Raw genomic sequence first — 23,685 nt, 5'->3', positions numbered from 1 at the left:
TCACGGTTCACTTTGTTAATTGCCCCCGCCCTCAGCCTCCCACCCTGCGGCACCCGGAACCGGGCCGGCTTCCCGCTCCGTGTGGCTGAGGGTCAGAACGGGCTTCTGGCCACAATTTCTCCTGCCAGCTTGCCACTCAAGGTGGGAAGCGCTATATTCATACTAGGAATGGGGTCATTGGAACCAGATAGTGTTTTGAGACCTGTCTCCTTTTTCCCTTAGCTGAGCAATTTTTGCAAACGGCCCAGCCTGTCTCAGTTCACATGTGGGCTGTATAGGTTTCCCATTTCTGGGCGATTGTCCCATTTGGCATGATGGGTAGAAAAGCATTAAAGATGTGAAGTCAGAGGTTGAATCAACTAGGGGTGGGAAGGCTCCATGCCACCATGATGGAAGGGGAGTCCTTCCACAGGCGCCTTGCCCAACAGGACAGAGACCGTGAGGGTGGCCCCAGACGGTTGTGATGCGTTGTTATTCTTGATGTAGGCTCGAGTAACATCCACGGAGCTCCTACAGAGTTTCCAAATGCTGCTGCTCACCCGGTGCCCGTGGGTGCCGTGTAATCTTCCGTGTCGAGATGAAGATATTGGTTTTCAGAAAAGGGTGCTTGAGTGGGATTAGACTCAAGTCCGTTGGCTCGTGAAGTCCTACAGTCACAATCCATGATCACTGCTCATGGTCCTGTGTAGGGCCCCCCAAGATACTGATGTTTATCTTATCCACTCACCTCTTCCTAACCCCTAAGTTGTCCTCCAAAATCAGTATCTGAAACCCTCATGCACATTCATGGGGCCAGAATAAAATGCCCTCATTGATTTCCTGGGGGAGGTGTCTATTTTCCACATGAAACTGAGTCACTGCCAAGGGAGCATTAGGAGCACAACAGGTTGGCATGAACATCTCTCCACCTCCCAGAACATCATCAGTCCACAGACCATATCCCTTCATCCATATTCTGATTTTGTTTCTTCTCTCATCCAAGTGTTTGGACAGGCCCACATGCTGGTTTATTTAAGTCCTTCCTCTGCAGGAGAGTCCTCCAAGAAATGCTTTGGATGAAAACAAAATTGCATGAATAACCTCCTGTCTCTATCCCATCCAAGATCCCAAGTCAAAATAGGCTCTATTTTCCTGTTTGTTTGCTGGTTTGTTTGTTTCTTTTTTTTTTTAGAGTATCAGAGCTTTTATTTTATTTTATTTAAATATAATTTATTGTCAAGTTAGCTAACAGACAATGTATACAATGTGCTCTTGGCCTTGGGAGTACATTCCCATGATTGCTCACTATATACAACACCCAGTGCTCATCCCAACAAGTACCCTCCTCAATGTCGGTCGCCCATTTTCCCCTGTCCCCCATCAACCCTCAGTTTGTCCTCTGTATTTAAGAGTCTCTTATGGGTTGCCTCCTTCTCTGTTTGAAACTATTTTTTTCCCTTCCCTTTCCCTATGGTCTTCTGTTAAATTTCTCAAGACCCATATGTGAGTGAAAACATATGATATCTGTCTTTCTCTGATGGACTTATTTCACTCAGCATAATACCCTCCAGTTCCATCCATGTTGCTGCAAACGGCATGATTTCATTCTTTGTCCTTGCCAAGTAGTATTCCATTGTATATATAAGCCACATCTTATTTATCCATTCATCCGTTAATGGACATTTAGGCTCTTTCCATAATTTGGCTATTGTTGAAAGTGCTGCTGTAAACGTTGGGGTACAAGTGCCCCTACGCATCAGCACTCCTGTATCCTTTGGTTAAATTCCTAGTAGTGCTACTGCTGGGTCGTAAGGTAGTTCTAGTTTTAATTTTTTTGAGGAACCTCCACCTTTTTGTTTCTTTTTAACCTTGGTTTGGCTAAAACCAGCAATGGCACCAGTGTTAAGCGGCATTTCATTAACCACAGTCCGGCTGCTTGGTTCTCAGAGCTCCCATCGCAGAAAAGGCAGCATGGATGTCTTTAGGTTTAATTATGACCGTTCTGGTCTGTAATGCAAACTCCTGCTTTTCATGAAAGTTCCTTTCACATGCTGTTTGCCACTTTCCCTTCTGTGCTGCCCCATCACAGCAACCCCATAGCATTGCATTGCTGGTTTGCAACTCGCAGAATGGTTAAGTCACAACACACCTTCTAATCAAATCACTTTCTCTACTTAGTGGCTTATCTTTTTTCCCCCCCAAATCTTTGCTTTATTCTTTTTTTTTATTTTATTTTTAAAAATTTACATCCAAATTAATTAGCATATAGTGCAACAATGATTTTAAGAGTAGATTCCTTAATGCCCCTTACCCATTTAGCCCATCCCCCCTCCCACAACCCCTCCAGCAACCCTCAGTTTGTTCTCCATATTTATGAGTCTCTTCTGTTTTGTCCCCCTCCCTGTTTTTATATTATTTTTGTTCCCCTTCCCTTATGTTCATCTGTTTTGTCTCTTTGATGAGTGAATGGATAAAGAAAATGTGGTATATATATACAATGGAGTATTACTCGGCAATCAAAAAGAATGAAATCTTGCCATTTGCAACTACATGGATGGAACTGGAGGGTATTATACTAAGTGAAATTAGTCAGAGAAAGACAAAAATCATATGACTTGACTCATAGTGGCTTGATTATCTTATCTTGATAAGACAGTTGCTGACATTAACCCTACACAGCCCCAGATTCCGCCTCAGTCCCCAGAGCACATAGACCATGCTCTTTGAAAAGTCACAGATTCAGGGCACCCAAGTGGCTCAGTCAGTTGAGCGTCCAACTTCGGCTCAAGTCATGATCTCACAGCTTGTGAGTTCAAGCCCCAAATCAGGCTCTGTGCTGACAGCTCAGAGCCTGGAGCCTGCTTCAGATTCTGTGTCTCCCTCTCTCTCTGTCCTGCACCAGCTCACATGGTCTCTCCCTTTCTGTGTCTCTCTCTGTCTCTCTCTCTCTCTCAAAAATAAACATTAAAAATATTTTTAAAGAAAAGTCACAAATCTAGGTTGATAATGGCTCATCTTCATGGTGCCTCAAGTTTTACAATAGGTCATTTATTTATTTATTTTAATGTTTAGAGAGAGAACAAGCGAGCACGAGCAGGGGAGGGGCAGAGAGAGAGGGGGACAGAGGCTCCAAAGCAGGCTCCACGCTGACAGCACAGAGCCCGATGTGGGGCTCGAACCCACAAACCATGAGATCATGACCTGAGCCAAAGTTGGACGCTTAACCGACTGAGCCACTCAGGCACCCCTAGGTCATTTGTTTTAAATGTGTCTTTATTCAGGGCAAGTACCACTAAAAAACCCAAAGGTATAACCTTGTTTTAAAACAGCCAGGGCCCTGGAGCTGACCAAATCTAACTTCTGTCTGGTTTCTCTTTCCTTCCCCTATTTCAAACCACAAACTGTCTCCTGTGTGTAGGACTTGCTCTTCAGTCAAGTCTACTAACAAAGCTTCCGTCTTTGGAAACTATTTCTTCTCTGGGCTCTTTTGAACCTTAGGAAGATATTGACATTGACCCAAATAAAATTAGGACTCCATTAGTGCCTCTGGGAGAGCATCCCCAAAACACAGTCTTGTATAACCTTGTCCTTCTGCAGGAGGAAGGAAAATTGTCCTTCAGAAGAGAGGGTGACTGGGGCACCTGGGTGGCTCAAGTGGTTAAGCGTCTGGCTTCAGCTCAGGTCATGATCTCGAGGTTTGTGAGTTCGAGCCCCGCGTCGGGTTTTGTGCTGACAGCTCAGAGCCTGGAGGCTGTTTCCGATTCCTGTCTCTCTCTCTCTCTCTCTCTCTCTCTCTGTCCCTTTCCTGTTCATAATCTGTCTCTCTCTCAAAAATAAATAAACATTAAACATTTTTTAAAAAAGAGAGGGTGACTGAGTGACCACCCTCAAAAGGCTTAGGGACGGGGTGGAAATAATAAGTTAATTATTCAGATACATTGTGATGCTCTGAAAACCAACTGCCTTGATTGGAAATCAGTGGAACTCAGTTGCGAGCTGATAGGTAGAAGATGGTAAGAGGTGAGCACAGGTGCTGGGATCTTATTCTTTGACTTTGAGTCCTGTCTCTGTTAGTGTGTGATGATGTGAGGCAAGTTAGACACTTTCTGCGCCTCCGTGCTATTATTTCCAAGTAGCCACAGTACCCACTGGAGAGTAGTAGGTTTTAAATGTCTACTTCTTTTTTTTTTATTTTTTTTACATTTATTTATTTTTGATAGAGACAGAGCACAAGTAGGGGAGGGGCAGAGAGAAAAGAAGACACAGAATGGGAAGCAGGCTCTGAGCTGTCAGCACAGAGCCTGATGCGGGGCTCGAACTCACCAACCGTGAGATCATGACCTCAGCCGAAGTTGGACGCTTAACCGACTGAGCCACCCAGGTGCCCCTTAAATGCCTACTTCTTTTTTTTAAATTTTTTTAAAATGCCTACTTCTAAGGGCACCGGGGTGGCTCCGTTGGTTGAACATCCCACTCTTGATTTAGGCTCAGGTCATGATCTCACAGTTCATGAGTTCAAGCCCCACGTCAGGCTCTGTGCCGACAGCGTGGAGCCCGCTTGGGATTTGCTCTCTCTCCCTCTCTCTCTACCCTTCCCCTGCGCGCGCTCTCTCTCTCTCTCTCTCTCTCTCTCTCAGACTAAATAAACTTTAAAAATTAAAAAAAAAAAAGCCTAATTCTGAAATTGTTGAAAGTACCAGCTGCTTCTTTCAGTGACATGTTACCTTTATTCCTTGGGCGCTTACACCTTTGTTTTTCTCCAGGAAAACCTTCAGATATTAGACTATCCCTTAAGCCCCACAGGATTTCTCCATCGGTAACTAAAATGTTTTAATTTTCTGACACTTCTTGGTTTAGAGTGTTTGCACCATTTTCCTGAAAATCAGTTCCCCCCCACCCCGACTGCGAACGTCCCACACATAAATAAAAAATTAAAGCAGGGGTGCCTGGGTGGCTCAGTCGGTTAAGCGTCTGACTTCAGCTCAGGTCATGATCTCACGGTTCATGAGTTCGAGCCCCGTGTCGGGCTCTGTGTTGGCAGCTCAGAGCCTGGAGCCTGCTTCAGATTCTGTCTCTTTCTCTCTCTCTGCCCCTCCCCTGCTCATGCTTTCTCTCTGTCTCAAAAATAAAATAAACATTAAATTTTTTTTTAAAAAAAAGAAAATTAAAGCAATGTTGAAAAAGATAGAGAAATCGGGTCATCTACACAAACCCTACCCCCAGAACAAAATGAACATTCTCTGATACGTCTGTGTATACGGATATGTAATTACTTAAAGATTATCCATTTTGAGTTTAGAGAAAATACAAAGGACCTGAATGTGAGACAGGAAACCATCAAAACCCTACAGGAGAAAGCAGGAAAAGACCTCTCTGACCTCAGCCGTAGCAATCTCTTACTCGACACATCCCCAAAGGCAAGGGAATTAAAAGCAAAAATGAACTACTAGGACCTTATGAAGATAAAAAGCTTCTGCACAGCAAAGGAAACAACCAACAAAACTAAAAGGCAACCAACAGAATGGGAAAAGATATTTGCAAATGACATATCGGACAAAGGGCTAGTATCCAAAATCTATAAAGAGCTCACCAAACTCCACACCCGAAAAACAAATAACCCAGTGAAGAAATGGGCAGAAAACATGAATAGACACTTCTCTAAAGAAGACACCCGGATGGCCAACAGGCACATGAAAAGATGCTCAACATCGCTCCTTATCAGGGAAATACAAATCAAAACCACACTCAGATATCACCTCACGCCAGTCAGAGTGGCCAAAATGAACAAATCAGAAGACTATAGATGCTGGAGAGGATGTGGAGAAACAGGAACCCTCTTGCACTGTTGGTGGGAATGCAAACTGGTGCAGCCACTCTGGAAAACAGTGTGGAGGTTCCTCAGAAAATTAAAAATAGACCTACCCTATGACCCAGCAATAGCACTGCTAGGAATTTACCCAAGGGATACAGGAGTACCGATGCATAGGGGCACTTGTACCCCAATGTTTATAGCAGCACTCTCAACAATAGCCAAGTTATGGAAAGAGCCTAAATGTCCATCAACTGATGAATGGATAAAGAAATTGTGGTTTATATACACGATGGAGTACTACATGGCAATGAGAAAGAACGAAATATGGCCCTTTGTAGCAACGTGGATGGAACTGGAGAGTGTGATGCTAAGTGAAATAAGCCATACAGAGAAAGACAGATACCATATGGTTTCACTCTTATGTGGATCCTGAGAAACTTAACAGAAACCCATGGGGGAGGGGGAGGAAAAAAAAAAGAGGTTAGAGTGGGAGAAAGCCAAAGCATAAGAGACTGTTAAAAACTGAGAACAAACTGAGGGTTGATGGGGGGTGGGAGGGAGGGGAGGGTGGGGGATGGGTATTGAGGAGGGCACCTTTTGGGATGAGCACTGGGTGTTGTATGGAAACCAATTTGACAATAAATTTCATATATTGAAAAAAAAGATTGTATTTTCTCAAGTTTTTACGGACTTTTTTTTTTTTTTTGAGAGCGAGAGAGCACATGTGTGCATAGGTGACAGCACACGTGGGCAGGGGCGGAGGGAGAGAGAATCCCAAGCAGGTTCCACGCCCAGCACAGAGCCCAACACAGGATTCAGTCTCAGGACCTTGAGATCATGACCTGAGCTGAAATCAAGAGTCGGACACTTAACCAACTGATCCACCCAGGTACTCTGGATATCCTTTTAGGTCACAAATAGAGTTGTAAATCAGACTGAGAATATCATGTGTATGGATCCACCATCAGACATTCAGATATCCTCTATTTACATGTATATCACTCTCAATGTTTTTTTTTTAATTTTTATTTTATTTTATTTTATTTTTTCTTTTTTTTTTTTTTTTAATTTTTTTAACGTTTTATTTATTTTTGAGACAGAGAGAGACAGAGCATGAACGGGGGAGGGGCAGAGAGAGAGGGAGACACAGAATCGGAAGCAGGCTCCAGGCTCTGAGCCATCAGCCCAGAGCCTGACGCGGGGCTCGAACTCACGGACCGCGAGATCGTGACCTGAGCTGAAGTCGGACGCCTAACCGACTGAGCCACCCAGGCGCCCCTTTAATTTTTATTTTAATGTTTATTTACTTTTGAGAGAGACAGAGCATGAGCAGGGGAGGAACAGAGAGAGAGGGAGACAGAATCCAAAGCAGGCTCCAGGCTCTGAGCTGTCAGCACAGAGCCCAATGTGGGGCTAGAACTCACGGACTGAGATCCTGACCTGAGCTGAAGTTGGATGCTTAATCGACTGAGCCACCCAGGAGCCCCTCACTCTCAATCTTTATCAATGATCCACTTAGAATTTTGGATTATTCCAACCTTATTAGACTGTTGTGATCTATCTTTCTCTGTTGACACGATTGGTTGTTGGATAGTGATGCTAACTGATGGAATCATCTCACTTTTAGAATTACACTTATTTATTAGGGATGTAGGCCCAGAGCAACCCTAAATGTCTTCACAATGATGGCAAACTGTTGGTTTTCTCTCCAGCAACATTCGGTAAATTCACTCCTTTACCTCTTCCCAATAGGTCCCAGAATGATGAATATGTACTTCCTTTCTGGATGGACCTTTGTTCCGTATTCGACTCCAACAAGGATCTGGTATTTCTAGACATCAGTCAGACCTTCCTGAGTACCTCATCAGTGAAGATTCTTTGTGAAAAACTCTCCTCTGCTACCCATAATCTTCAGAAAGTGGCGTAAGTGGAAGCTAACCCCTGGATTAAGACCCCCATGGCACAGCCAAGCTTCTTACATTTTTAATATTGGAGTAATATTTTAATTTCTTTTTTTTAATCTTTTTTTAAAATTTTTTAATGTTTTTTTATTTATTCTTGAGAGAGGGAGACAGAGCATGAGTGAGGGAGGGGCAGAGCGAGAGGGAGACACAGAATCCGAAGCAGGCTCCAGGCTCTGAGCCATCAGTACAGAGCCCGACGCGGGGCTCAAACCCTCGAACCGTGAGATCATGACCTGAGCCGAAGTCAGACACTTAACTGACTGAGCCACCCAGGCGCCCCTGAATTTCTTTCCCAGAGTCCCAAGTGGGTACTCAACACGAGGAATTCTACTGAATCATATGAAGTAATTTTTTCCAGTTTTTTTTATTGTGATATAACATAAAACTCACCATTATTTTTTTAAGTGGAAAGTTATGCATTTTTAAGTGTATTTGGCAACCACCACCACCACCATCACCACCATCCATCTCCAGAACTCCCTTCACATTGTAAAACTGAAACTTTGACCCCATTAAACAATAATTCCCCGGGATCCCTTCTCCCCAGCTCCTGGCAACCACTGTTCTGTTCTGCTTTTTTTTTTTTAATCAAGTAATTTTAATACAAAGTGAAATATGGTTTGAATGTCCACAAAACCCCACAAGGAACATCCAGATCCTGGGGGAGGTTTTAATCCCATTAAGACGACCACAGGGCTACACATAGAGCAGGATTTCTCAACCTCTGCTGACACTTTGGGCTGGAGGGGGGCTGTCCTGTGCATCGTAGGATTTTTAGCAGCAGCCCCGGCCTCTGCCTTCCAGATGCCAGTGGCACCCACACACACCACGTTGTGACAACCTAAAACCTGTCCACACATTTCCAGGTGTTCCCACAGAGTTTACAGAATCACCCCTGATGAGGAACGCTGTTGGAGATGATGCTGAGACTGGTCTGCGAGCTGGGCTGTGTAAAGTTAAAATTCGCTTGGGCTGGGTGTATGTCGATCTGAACACGATCCAAAAATCTGTGTAGTTGAACGAAGTTGGAAAGAAAGGGTGGGGCTCATCACAGAACTTAAACACTTGTTCTTGGAACAGAGTGTGCGCCTGTCCACCTGAGGGAGCACTTCCGAGTCTCCCTGGACATGAGGCTCGTCTCGACCTGAGGCTTCTGTGCAGGGAACGTCCTGCAAGCTCCCATGTGGGCGGGCTGCATGGGGTGGTTAGGGAAGGAGAGCAAACCTGACTGAGGCGGCAAAGGGGCGTTGGTACCAGTGAGACCTTCTCCAGCTACGGGTGTCTTCGTTCATAGATTTCTTTCTCAGGCTAGAGAAAAGTTCTTGCTCACTTCCATGGGATCCTGATTCTGAATGCACCATATTCAGCAGGACGTAGTGCTCCTGAAATGTGCCCGTTGGTAACACTTCAGGGAAAGGGACTGCTCCCCTTCCTTATCTTTTTCAACAAGCTGTAGAAGAAGAGTTGTTGTCTGAAATGTCTGTTGGTGACCAGCTTCCCTTCTGTAAAAGTTTGAGAGGACTAAAATAGTGGAGGCTTCTGATGGCTTCTCAAATTAGATGTTAGGCAAGCGGCCCAAAGCTCCAGTTTCTGCAAAATGAGTGAGTGAGTTCTGGAGACCTAACCTTACGCTATTGTGACAACAGTTACTACTGCATCGGATACACGAAATGTGCTCAGAGACTTGGCTTGATCTCAAGGGTTCTCACCACAAAAAAAAATAAAATAAAATAAAAATGGAAATGGTGGTTATGTGAGGTGATAGGTACGTTAACTAGCTTGATTGAGCTTGATGGTGGTGATGATTTCACAAGGCACGTGTCTATCAAAACATGAACTCATACACCTTCATGTATACAGTTTGACAATAAATACCTCAACGAAGGCAAAAAACGGGAACAGTAATTTCTAGTGTTTAAACCTGTTGCCACCCTTTGTTTCTGTGTATACAGAAAGTCAACATTTCACCTCTGTTCTCATTGCCCTAGCCTCAAAAACGTTTCCCCAGCGGATGCTTACCGGGATTTCTGCGTTGTCTTTGGTGGTCACGAGACACTAACCCATCTGACCCTTCAAGGAAATGACCAGGATGATATGCTTCCCATATTGTGTGAGATCTTGAGACACCCCAAATGTAATCTGCAATGCCTCAGGTATATCTCACCGTCACTGAAAAACCCAGTATGTAACAGAGCTGTCTCAAGCTTCTATATCAATTCTGTATAAATTAGGGGTGGGGGGCAATCCCTTATTTCTGCTTAGAAACAGTACTACACAGGGCACATGTCCCAGGACAGAAAATGGGGTGGGAGTTTAGTTTCCACTTGTATTGATCATTGAACAGCCTGGGTAACTGTCCATAAGATCCCCAAGTCCAAAGAAACACTCAGAAACTTGATATCCTCTTCTATCAGAGAGAATTTGTTTATGGTTTATGTTTCTCTTATGTCGTGATTCAGAATGCCAGATTTTGTCCAGATTCCTCTGTCCAGGCAAGGATGCTTTGGGAGCATCAGATTTCCCCTTTCTTGGGTTGAGAGATCTCCCGTTTGGGGATGTTCTCCACATGATTGCTCTGGCGATGATTTTCATCACTCATCGTTGGTTTCCATTGATCCCCAGTTGACCACATTTGAGCAGCAATAGCAAGACGTTTAAGGTGATCTGTTGGTCTCAAATTATGGTTTTGCCTCTACCGGTATGACCTTGGGCTGTTGAAGTAGGTCTTATCCCCATCGGTAGGATGGAGTAGTGCACATCTCACGAGGATTTGAGGAATGAATGAAACCAAGTGCAAGTATTCATCATTGCATTATTGATAGTAGCCACTGTCACTATTCACCATCCCTAAGACCTTCCTTTCTTTTTCCTGTGAGGATTCACCAGGAAAAGAAATTGTGCCGTTTGAAGATTTTGGTCATTAACTTTGGTCATTCACATAATAATTTGGTCATTATTCTCAAGGAATAAACGAATACCACAATGGAAGAAGGAGACTCCTATAAATTTAGCTTCTTTTATTGGAAGCCATTAAACATTCTCTTTTGTGTTCCAGTGCCCTGGTTAAATTTGATTCCTCTATTATGGAGGAATCTCTATAGCCATTCTCCATAGAGAGTCTATGAGAATACACACTCTAAGAGAAAAAGTGTTTTTGTTGGATTTTAGTAAGTTTTAGCTATATGATATACAGTCCACTTAGCACTTCCTGTGAATTATCAACCTTAATCAACACTCAGCATGAGGGTAGGACTTATTTTCAACTTAAAGATGGAAATGAGGTTTGCTGAAGTTCAGTAACTTGGCCACCGTTTCATATACTGTAAATGGCAGAACTGGGATTTTTTTTTGTAAGAAACCCCACTCCAAAGGCCACAATACACATAATGCCCCAGTGAAGTTCCGTTCATCCATGGTAAGAATCTCTCTCTCCAGGAATAGGGTATGGGCGACTTGTTGCCTGATATGTTTGATTGATTGGATTTCCAAGTAAATAGTTCTCAACTTGTGGTCTCCAGACCAGCAGCAGCTTCATCGCCTAGGAACTTGTTAAAATCCAGATTCTTGGATCTCACCCAGATCTTCTGAAGCAACTTCTGGGTATGTGGCCCAGGAATCTTCCAGGTGGTTCAGGACCCCCTAAAACAGAAATCAGTGGATTCTGCATCCAGAGCGTCTGAGGACTTGCATTTCTAACTGCTTACCAGGTGATGATGATGATGCGGCTGGCCCGGGGACCACACTTAGAGGCTGCTCCACACAATTAAGTCCAGGACGTGACATGATGGAGTGGCATGAGGGGCGCAACTAGAGACCGTTATCCAGGGTTTGGTTCTCAAGAACGACTTGTTCCCCTTTCTCCTGCAGGTTGGTATCTTGTTCTGCCTCTGCTCAGCAATGGGCCCATCTCTCCTCCTCCCTCGAGATCAACCAGTCCCTCACATGCCTCAACCTGACAGCAAATGAGCTTACAGATGAGAGTGCCAGGTTGCTGTGCAAGACTCTGAGACACCCCAGGTGCTTCCTGCAGAGGCTGTCGTAAGTGCCGCCTCCGTTCCCGTGGAGCATCTCCACACTGGGTCTGGGGCCACAATGGGGAACAGCATTGGTAACACCTGGATTTGCTGGGCGACCCATATGGGACTTCCCCCTGATGTAGATACCTGGTTTCCGCTTCTGGTCCCAGGCGGGTGGCTCGTGCATTTTCTTCTCTCACTCCTGGTCCTTCATGGCTGTGAGGATTAACCGCAGGATGAGAGAGGAAGTGGATTCCCAACAAGAGCTGTATACAGCTGGGACCCCGAGCCTTTGGGGATGGCCAAGAAAATCGGGCTTCGGAAATGTCTTCGCCATCTTACTGCTTGTATGGCGCTTTGGCAGGTTGGAAAACTGTCACCTTACAGAAGCCTGTTGCAAGGAGCTCTCCTCTGCTTTGATCGTCAACCAGAGTCTGACACACCTGTGCCTGGCAAAGAACGCTCTCGGAAATGGAGGGGTGAAACTTCTGTGCGAGGGCTTGAGTTACCCGGACTGTCAACTACAGAGGCTGGTGTAAGTCTATACTGCGTGTATGTGCATTTGTGTATCCTGGATTCAAGCAACACAGATGCAAACATTCACTAATTCCTCTGATAACCCCAAGTATGATGCTGACAGTTAGATCTGATGAGACGCAGTAGTAGGAAAAAAATACAAAAAAAAAAAAAAATACTGAGCCTGGGTGGCTCAGTCGGTTAAGCGTCTGACTGCAGCTCAGGTCATGACCTCATGGTTCATGAATTTGAGCCCCGCATCGGGCTCTGTGCTGACATCTCAGAGCCTGGAGCCTGCTTCGGATTCTGTGTCTCCCTCTCTCTCTGCCTCTCCCCCAGTCACACTCTGTCTCTCTCTCTCCCTTCAAAAATAAACATTTTTTTTTTAAAAAAAAGAAAACAATATGGGGCGCGTGGGTGGCTCAGTCAGTTAAGCGTCTGACTTTGGCTCAGGTCATGATCTCCCGGTCCGTGAGTTCAAGCCCCGCGTCGGGCTCTGTGCTGACATCTCAGAGCCTGGAGCCTGTTTCAGATTCTGTGTCTCCCTCTCTCTCTGCCTCTCCCCCCATTCACACTCCGTCTCTCTCTCTCTCTCCTTCAAAAATAAACATTTTTTTAAAAAAAGAAAAAAATACAAGATACAGTGTCAATAATCTGTAGGGATTTGGGGGATGTCACTGGTTTCAAGGTTTGTTTGAGGTTTTCTTTAACCTTTAAAAAATTTTTTTAATGTTTATTCATTTTTGAGAGACAGAGCACACATGGGGGAGGGGCAAAGAGAAAGAGGGAGACACAGAATTTGAAGCAGTCTCCACAATCTGAGCTGTCAGCACAGAGCCTGACGCAGGGCTCGAACCCATAAACCGTGAGGTCATGACCTGAATCAAAGTTGGATGCTTAACCGAATGAGCCACCCAAGTGCCTGTTTGGGTTTTTTAAATGAATGTTTTTGATAACATGTAACATAAGTTCTATCTGCAACTGGGTGTAGGTGGAGTTATTTGACTCTTAGAAAATATAGGTCAAATCTTCTTTCTGGACCTCATCTGTTTCTGTTTTGTGAGCCATGCCCCCACTTTACTAAGTTGTCAGAGCTTAATTTCATGTGTCTGTCTTGCTGGGGTCTTCCTCTGTTATTCCATAGTCCTGGGAGTTTCTATCAGTTCACAAATCTCCAAGCCTAAGAGGTGTATGTTGGTTCCTCTCAAAGGCTGTCTATGACTGCACATCCCTGGATGTATCACATGACTGTTTTCTAATTGTTTCTGTAATGAATTGTCACAAACGAAGAGGCTTAAAACAACACAAACTCGTTGTCTTAACGTTCTAGAGGCCAGAGGTCCAAAATGAGTTTCACTGAGCTAAAATCAAGGTGTCTGCAAGGTGGTGTTCCTTCTGAGGTCTCCAGGGAAGGATCCATTTCCTGGCCTCTTCCAGCTTCTAAAGGCACCTGCATGTTCCTAAAGGCCCCTTCCTTCATGTTCAAAGCCAGCAGCATAGTGTCTTCAAATGTCCTTCTGTCCCTCTTATCCCTCCCCCTCCTGGCTATGACTCTCATGCTCCTTCTTTATAAGGATACTTGTGATTACATTGGCCCACCTGGGTAATCTCCCCATCTCCACATCCTTAGCTCAATGGCACCCGCAGAGTCTCCTTTACATGTGACATATTCACAGGGACCGGGGATGAGGATGTAGACACCTTTGCATGTGTTGGAGTGGGGGTGGGGTGGGGGGGCAGCCTATGTAATCACTTTTGTAGTAATTGTGACTCCATCCGTGATGTCATTTCCACATCTCGTTGTCTGCTAGCTTGTGTACAACCTATGGCTTGAGGTCGACAGTCCTGGCTTTGGTACATCTCACCAGGGAGGACTCACAGAGTTCATTTTCTCCGTGTGATTGATTTCTAGGCTTTGGTACTGCAGCATAAGCAGCAATGGCTGCCATCATCTGTCAACACTTCTCCAGCAAAATTCAAGCCTTACGCACTTGGATCTGGGGCTGAATCACATAGGAATTACTGGACTGAAGTTTCTATGTGAGGCTTTGAAGAAGCCAATGTGTAACCTCAAATGTCTGTGGTAAGTTATGTTTTTTTTTTTATTTTAATCTGTATCTGAAATAAAATAGTGTAGCAATTCCCCACCACCACCACCAGCTCTAGTGTAAGAGATTGGAACAAATCTAATTATTAAAAAAAAGAAAAAAGTAAGATAGCAGTTTTCACAACTTTTGTTTTTAAATCCCCAAATTTGTAGGCATCCACAAAAGACTCCAAATAGCCAAATCAGTTCTCACAAAGAACCACAAAGCTGGAGGCATCACACTTCCTGGTTTCAAACTATATTACAAAACTGTGGTATCAAAACAGTATGGTATTGGCATAAAAACAGATACATAGACCAAAAGGACAGAATAGACAGCCCAGAAATACCCCTCCCATATATACAGTCAACTGATCTTTGACAAGGGCACGGGTACTCAATGGGGAAGGCATGATTTCATCAGTAAAGAGAGTTGAAAAAAAACCCTGGATATCCACATGCAAAAGAATGAAATTGAACCCATACACGATACACAAAAATTAAATCAAAATGGGGCGCCTGGGAGGCTCAGTCAGTTAAGCATCATGATCTCACCGTTCGTGGGTTCAAGCCCCGCATCGGGCTGACAGTTCAGAGCCTGGAGCCTGCTTCAGATTCTGTGTCACCCTCTCTCTGCCCTTCCCCCAGTCGCACTCTGACTCTCTCTCAAAAATAAATGAATAAATAAATTTTTTAATGTTTGTTTATTTTTGAGAGAGAGAGAGGAACCGAGAGAGGGGCAGAGAGAGAGGGAGACACAGAATCCAAAACAGGATCCAGCTGTCAGCCCAGAGCCCAACATGGAGCTCGAGCTTACTAACCATGAGATCATGACCTGAACCAAAGTCAGACGCTTAACTAAGACACCGAGGTGCCCCCCAAAATTTTTAAATTAAAAAAATATAAACTCAAAATGGATTAAAGACTTAGGACACAAAACTGTAAAATTCCTAGAAGAAAACATAGGGCAAAAGCTCTTTGACATTGGCCTTGGCAATGATTTTGTATATATGATGCCAAAAAGTACCAGCAGCAAAAGCAAAAATAAACAAGTGGGGCTTCATCAAACTAAAAATCTTGTGTCTACCAAAGGAAACAGTCAACAAAATGAACGACAACCTACAGAAAAATATTTACAAACCACATATCTGATAAGGGATTAATATCCAAGATAGATAAGGATCTTCTACAACTCAATTTTTTTTAATGGAACCTAAATAGACTTTTTCCAAATCAGACAGACAGATGGCCAACAGGTAGGTGAGAGACTGTTCAACAGCACTAATCATCAGGGAAATGGAAATCAAATCCACATGAGATATCACTTCATACCTTTCAGGATGGTTGTCATCGAAAAGAACACAGGTAACAAATATTGGTGAGGATGTGGAGAAAAGGGAATGTTTTTGCACCATTGGTAGGAATATACAGCCATATGGAAAACAGTAAGAAGAGTCCTCAAAAAGCTAAAAATTGATGTATCATATGGAATCCCACTTCTGGATATATATCCAAAGGAAATGGAAACGAGGTCTTGAAAAGGTATCTGCACCTCCATGTTTGTGGAAGCATTATTCACAATAGTCAAGATGGGAAACAACGTAAGTGTCCATCAACAGAGGATTGGATAAAGAAGAAGTGAGATATGTATACACCATGGAATATTAGCCATGATAAAGGAGGAAATCCTGCCATTTGAGATAACACAGATGAAAATCGAGGCTAGTAGGCTAAGTAAAATAAGACAAAGACATCACTTATATGTGGAATCTAAAAGAGCTGAGCTCATAGAAGCAAAAAGTAGAGTGATAGTTACCAGGGGCTGAGGGGTGGGGGAAATGGGGAGGTGCTGAGGGAAGCATACAGACTTCCAGCCAGAAGATGAAGAAGTTCCGGGACACCTGGTGGCACAGTCAGTTAAGCATCTGACTGGATCTCTGCTCAGGTCATGATCTCACGGTTGGGAAGTTCAAGCCCCTCATCAGGCTCTACACTGATGGTGCAGAGCCTGCTTGGGATTCTCTCTCCCTCTCTCTCTGCCCCTCCCCCTGCTTTTGTTCATTCTCTCTCTCCCTCTCTCAAATAAATTTAAAAAAAAACGAATAAGTTTCAGACATCTAACGTTATAGCATGGAGATTATAGCTAATAATACTGTGTAATATACTTGAAATTTGCTAACATAGATTTTTTTCTAATTCCAGTATAGTTAACATAGTGTAATATTAGTTTCAGGTGTACAATATAGTGATGCCATAATTCCATATAACATCTGGTGTTCACCACACAAGCGCCCTCCTTCATCCCATCCCTTATTTATTCTGTCCCCCCACCCACCTCCTCTCTGGTGACCATCAGTGTGTTCTCTATAGTTAACAGGCATTTAAAAGAACAGATCTTAGGGGGCGCCTGGGTGGCTTATTTAGTTGAGCGTCCAGCTCTTGATTTCAGCTCAGGTCATGATCCCAGGATCATGGGATTGAGCCAATCAGCCTAACACTGAGCATGGAGCCTGCATAAGATACTCTCTCTCCCCCCACCTTTTCCATCTTTTCTCTTTCTTTCTCTCTCTCTCTCTTTCTCTCCCCCACTCTTTCCCTCTTTCTCTCTCTCTCCCCCGCCCCTCCCCTGCTTGTGTGCTCTCTCTCTCTCCAAAATAAAAATAAAATTTTAAAAAAGAATAGATCTTAAATGTTCTCCCCAAAAAAAGAAATGAAGATGGTGTGTCAGGATGGGGGTATCAGCCAAACACTACAGTGGTAATCATGTTGTAATATATTAATGTGTCAAATCAGCACATTGCACATCTTAAACTTACACGATGTTTTGTGTCAATTATATGTCAACAAGGATTAAAGAAAATCTCCAGAAACTGCTATATTTTGACAATAAGAAATAAGATCTACTCTCAGCAAATCTAGTGTTATCAAAAAAAAAAAAGCAACTATGTGAGGGCTGACAGATGTAGTAATTAATTCGACTGTTGATCATTTCACAGTGTATATTAAATCATCACATCATATACCTTAAATACATACAACTTTTATTCATCAATTATTCGTCAGTAAATCTGGGGAAGAAAAGTCACTAGTGTGGTTAAAGGAATACTCTCTAGTGTAAGCCATCCAAAGGACACCAGTGAAGCATTTTGAGGATGCAATGCCTAAAGCATCGAGAGGCAGTCACTGGTGCCCCAGCTCCCAGCCTCCAGAGAGGTAGGGATTTGACATGCTGCCTCCACCGGCAGATAAATGGCCTCAATTCAGTTCTGTCTCACAATTCCACATGAGTGAGGTACCTTCACTCAGATGCACTGGGGTCTGGAACCCTACCTGTGAAGGACCCCCAAATGGTAACCAGTTTTCTGACCTCTACAGCACAAGACGATAAGTCATGGTGTTCAGCCTCTACTGAGTAGTAGAAAAATGCTTGCAGGTTTGAGAATGCCAACACCCACCCAGGCTGTACCTCAGACCACTCCAGTCGGGATCTCCTCAAGTAAAACCCAGACAACGGTATTGTTAAAGCTCTCGGCATGACTGCAGTTTGCACTGGTAAGGATGCCAACTGAACAAATCCTGGAGATCTCAGGTGGAAAACCACTGGTTGTTATGATTCATGGCACGTGCCTGTTTGCAGGAAGGTGACAATGTTAATGGTGATGGGGAGGGGGCTCTTCTAACCATGTGCTCTACTGGCATAGGGAAGTATCTAGTCAGCCATAACTTCCTGATCGTATAATCTCGGTTGTACATTTTAGGAAATGGAGTAAGTCATGTCCATCAGGAAAGTTGGTTATGATAATGAAATACATATGCATTTACTGTGCCAGGAAGTATGCTAAATGTTTGATATTACTCATAGCCTCTCCCAAATCCTGGGGTAAATTTAAATACGTGACCTTAACTCTTACGTGTGTGTTCATGTATGCACAAACACATTGAATCTTTGTATAATATTATTTGCTCGGAATGAGATCCTTCATACATCATCCTTTATTCCTTTTTTTCTTTCAAATATCAAATCCAAGCCTTTTTTATTATTTAAGTTCAAGTTAGTTAACACACAGTGTAGTCTTGGCTTCAGGAGTAGAACCCAATGATTCATCACTTACATATAACACCCAGTGCCCTTCCCAAAAAGTGCCCTCCTTAATGCCCATCGCCTGTTTACCCCATCCCCCACCTACCTCCCCACCAGCAACCCTCAGTTTATTCCTAAGAGTCTCTTAGGGTTTGCCTCTCTCTGTTTTTGTCTTACTTTCCCTTCCCTTCTCCTATGTTCATCTGTTGTGTTTCTCAAATTCCACATATGAGTGAAAACATATGATATCTGTCTTCCTCTGACTTACTTCACTTAGCATAATACCCTCCAGTTCCATCCACATTGTTGCAAATGGCAAGATTTTATTCTTTTTGATTGCCAAGTAATACTCCATTTATGTATATACCACATTGTCTTTATCCATTCATCCATCGATGGACATTTGGGCTCTTTCCATACTTTGAGTATTGTTGATAATGCTGCTATAAACATTGGGGTGCATGTGTCCTTTCAAATCAGCATTTTTGTATCATTTGGAAAAATTCCTAATAGTGCAATTGCTGGGTCACAGGGTAGTTCTATTTTTAATTTTTGGAGGAACCTCCATACTGTTTTCCAGAGTGACTGCACCAGTTTGCATTCCCACAAACAGTTCAAGAGGGTTCCCCTTTCTCCACATCCTCACCAACATCTATTGTTTCCTGAGTTGTTAATTTTAACCACTCTGACAGGTGTGAGGTGGTATCTCATTGTGGTTTCGATTTGTATTTCCCTGGTGATGAATAATGTTGAGCATCTTCTCATGTGTCTGTTGGCCATCTGGATGTCTTCTTTGGAAAAGTATCCCATGTCTTCTGCCTATTTCTTCACTGGATTATTTGTTTTTTGGGTGTTGAGTTTGGTAAGTTCCTTACAGATTTTGGATACTAACCCTTTATCAGATATGTCATTTGAGAATTTCTTCTCCCATTCTGTCGGTTGCCCTTTAGTTTTGTTGATTGTTTCCTTTGCTGTGCATAAGCTTTTTATCTTGATGAGGTCCCAGTAGTTCATTTTTGCTTTTATTTCCCTTGCCTCCAGAGACATGTCAAATCCAAGCCTTTTTAAAATCTTGCTACCTGGGGTCCCTGAGTGGCTCAGTCATTAAGCATCTGATTCTTGATTTCAGCTCAGGTCACGATCTTGCAGTTCAGGAGATCAAGCCCTGGATTGGGCTCTGTGCTGGCAGTACAGAGCCTGCTTGGGATTCTCTCTCTATCCACCCCAACCCCTCCCCTCCCCTCCCCTCCCCTCTCCTCTTCTCTTCTCTTCTGTTCTCTCTCTCTCTCTCTCTCAAAATAAGTAAACATTGTTTTAATCCTGCTACCCTCTTCCAGATATCTAGAATCTGTTCTCATACCCCACACACATACTTATAACGTGTGGGTTGTTGTCTAGCCTTCAACCTAGTCTGTATTCTGCCCTCTCAGTGCCACTAGTTTTTCAGCCAAGCACTAAGAATAACTTGTAAGATGTAACTCCCATCATGCTTCTTCTCAAAAGCCCCGGTGGCTCCCCATCTCACTCCAAGTAAAATCTGAAGTTTACAATGGCCTAAGGGCCCTATGTGAGATGGCTCCCTGTTATCTGTGGCTTTATCTCTTACAACCCTGCCTGATTCACTCTCTTGATTTGCTGTTGAATCTGGCTGCTTTGGTATTGTTTTACATGATAATGATACATGACCTCAGAGCCTTTGCACAGCTATTTCTCTGCTTGGGGAGCCCCCACTCCAGATCTCTCTAAGGTTTGTTCTCTTCAGCCATTGTAGTGAGTGCCCTCCCCAGCTTCTCCCTTTACCCTTTATAACCCTTATCAGATATGGCACACTACATACATCTGTTTCCTATTAGTATGAGCTCAGAGGGAAGAGATTTCTGTAGTTTCCTGTTGGATCCCCAACACTCAAGAGTGTGCCTGGCACGGAGGATGGTTTCCGTAAACACTGCTTGAATGAATGAACTAATTTTTGTGTCTCCCCTGCAGGTTGTGGGGATGTGCCATCACCCCTTTCAGCTGTGAGATTCTCGCATCTGCCCTTGGCAACAACCGGAGCCTGATCAGTCTGGACCTAGGCCAGAATTCCTTGGGATATAGCGGAGTGAAGATGCTGTGTAATACCTTGAAACTTCAGAATTCCTCCCTCCGGACACTCAGGTATGATCCTTCTGCTCCTTAGGGTGTTTCCTCCGGGATAGCAGGTGTGCAGGGGGATGCGCAAACCACAGGGACATGTGAGTCGCTAACGTTCAGCTTTTATCCAGTGATGTTTAGTCGCCAGATAATTCTCCCGTCGGCCCCTTCTGTTGCTTTGGAGAGTAAGATGAGTCAAAGGTGAGACTCAAACTCAGTCTGATGCCGGGAAGCTGGCTCTGGGGGCTCCTCTAAGTGAGGGAGAGTCATGGTGGCCGTCTGTTGTTGAGTGAGGAAGATCAGACTCTCGTGTGGTTTCTTGAGTTTGTGTTGGTTACAGAGGTCTGGCAGTGGGTCCACCTTAGGAGCACATTCTCTGCTGTGAGTCCGCCATTGAATGAAATGAGTTTCTGTCTTCTGTTGGTCGTCGAAGCAAGCTGTCCCTGAGTTGTGCTGTTCACTTGCTCCCATGGCAACAAAGAACCCTACAACTCTTTATTCTTAGGTGCGTGGGAACTTTAATTTTTTCTTTTAGTTTATTTTTGAGAGAGAGAGAGACAGAGTGCAAGCAGGGGAGGGGCAGAGAGAGAGAAGGAGACACAGGTTCCAAAGCAGGCTCCAGGCTCTGAGCTGTCAGCACAGAGCCCGACATGGGGCTGGAACCCACGAACTGTGAGATCATGACCTGAGCCCAAGTCAGACGCTCAACTGACAGAGCCACTCAGGCGCCCCCAGACGTGCGGAACTTTAAATTCTCAGATGCAACATAGACAGCTGATGGCTCGAAATGATAATTATGTAGGAGAAACTGATGAAATATTTACTTAATGTGACTCTCAGGTCGCTTGCTAGTCGAAAGAAGCAACGTGTAGAGTCTGAAGTTTGTTTCTGTTTTTAGCCCCTTTCTGGCAAGCTAGCTCCCATTTTATGTATCAGTGAGTTCTAATCGAAGTGTAAAGCCCCCCACAAAGACATTGAGCTGTTTCTTGAGACCACCCAGTCAGACGTGCTCTCCTGAGTCTGTGAATCTCAAGGGGAGCAATTCAAGATGGGGGCTTCTTGTTCAGTGACAGACCCTAGACAGGCACAGAGACCCCGGGTTCAGAACTTGGCTTTTGGTTCTTTGACTTTATCAGCTACCTCGTATCCTTCTGAGATGCTCTTTTAACCTAACTGGAATCCTTTTCTTTGGCTTAGAGACAAAGAGGCCCTGTCATCACACCTCATTCTTAGAGCAACACCTTTATATATTCCGCTGTGGCTCACACCCTGTTTCTGATTCCTTCAACACTTTTGACCAGACACAGGTCGACTGTGGGAACTTTTTCTGTCCTTCAACTGCAGACCATGACCAACCTCCTACACTCACGAGTAGACACAACTACATTTGACCTTGGAGGGTCATGTTGAAAATATTTTTTTTAATTTATTTTTTTTAATTTATGTCGAAGTTAGTTACCATATAGTGCAACAATGATTTCAGGAGTAAATTCCTTAATGCCCCTTACTTATTTAGCCCACCCCCGCTTCCACAATCCCTCCAGTAACCCTTTGTTTGTTCTCCGTTTTTAAGAGTCTCTTATGTTTTGTCCCCCTCCCTGTTTTTATATTATTTTTGCTTCCCTTCCCCTATGTTCATCTGTTTTGTATCTTAAAGTTCTCATATGAGTGAAGTCATATGATATTTGTCTTTCTCTGACTGACTAATTTCACTTAGCATGATACCCTCTGGTTCCATCCACATAGTTGCAAATGGCATGATTTCATTCTTTTTGATTACTAATACTCCATTGTGTGTGTGTGTATGTATATATGTGTATATATGTATATATATATATATATGTATACATATATATATGTATATATATATGTATACATATATATGTATGTGTGTATATGTATACACACACACACACACACACACACACACACATACATACACCACATCTTTTTTATCCATTCGCCATCGATGGACATTTTGGCCCTTACTTTAGCCAAAGTTATATTGATTGTGATTTTGATATACAAAAACATTGTGAAATCATCACCATCATCAAGCTGATTAACACATCCATCACCTCATAGAGTTTTACCTGAGTGTGTGTGTGTGTGTGTGTGTGTGTGTGTGTGTGTGTGGTGAGAACACCTAAGATCTATCATAGCAAATTTCAGGTACACAATACAGTATTACTGTCACCAAGCTGTACATTAGATCTCCAGAACATAAAACTGAAGCCTTGTTGTGTGATTGTGTTGTGACCCTTAAACAGCAAAACAAAAAAGTTGGTTAATAAGCCAGCAAAACCAAGGGTTTCTGCCTGGCTCAGTCAGTAGAGCGTATGACTCTTGATCTTGGGACATGAGCGCAAGCCCCACATTGGGTATAGAGATTACTTAAAATACATATATGTTTCTTGTTGGCATTGTAGTCCTGTATACACACACACACACACACACACTAAGAAAACCAGGACTACAATGCCAACAAGAAACATGGCAGCTAATATCTTCAGTCTCTTACTTTTATACATATTTTTTCTTTAATTATTCCCTTTTCCCCACCCCATTCCCCATGCCCGTGAATGAATCTGGTTACCGAAAGGTAAATCCTACAAATGAGGCTGCTATTATCACAGGTCAAATAAAGGTGGTGATCAGCTAATGTCATGTCAAAGGAGACACAAGTCTGGTCTGACTGACTTGGTTCAAGTGTGTATGTCTCGTCCTGGATCCACCAAATAGAAGTTGCCACAAGTCTGGTCTGACTGACTTGGTTCAAGTGTGTATGTCTCGTCCTGGGTCCACCAAATAGAAGTTGCCAACATGAACTGTGGAGTAGGTAGGTGTTGGAGTTGATGGAAATGTCTGTGATTTAGTTCTGTCTCTCCAAGAATAATATGAGAATCGTCTGAGATCATGCAGTCATCTTAAAACCATTACGGTGTTAGCCTGGAATTATCTCTTGTTCCCTATCAAATCAATATGGATCCCTACTTTGCGGCACAGAATAATCAATAAAGACTGCCTCTCTTGTAAAGCATGACACTTGCAGGCTCTTGGGCATTTGGAATTAGCCTCCTTGAAGCAACAAGAAACCT

The 23,685-nt window shown here is 43.6% G+C and overlaps 1 protein-coding gene across 1 annotated transcript in view; it reads left to right on the top strand.

The window, feature by feature from the left end:
* Positions 1–23,685, top strand: part of NLRP2 (NLR family pyrin domain containing 2) — a 31,308-nt gene that overhangs the window by 7,227 nt on the left and 396 nt on the right. The window contains exons 3-8 of the mRNA XM_053906461.1: positions 7,544–7,714; positions 9,744–9,908; positions 11,623–11,793; positions 12,136–12,306; positions 14,200–14,370; positions 20,441–20,611. Of these exons, the coding sequence (XP_053762436.1) occupies positions 7,544–7,714; positions 9,744–9,908; positions 11,623–11,793; positions 12,136–12,306; positions 14,200–14,370; positions 20,441–20,611 (1,020 nt within the window). The remainder of the gene's footprint in view (positions 1–7,543; positions 7,715–9,743; positions 9,909–11,622; positions 11,794–12,135; positions 12,307–14,199; positions 14,371–20,440; positions 20,612–23,685) is intronic.

This window comes from Panthera pardus, unplaced genomic scaffold (assembly GCF_024362965.1).
Source record: "Panthera pardus isolate Hobbes unplaced genomic scaffold, ASM2436296v1 HiC_scaffold_18, whole genome shotgun sequence".
NCBI lineage: Eukaryota > Metazoa > Chordata > Mammalia > Carnivora > Felidae > Panthera > Panthera pardus.
Note: the sequence above shows the minus strand (reverse complement) of the source record. Positions and strands in the feature narration are given on the sequence as shown.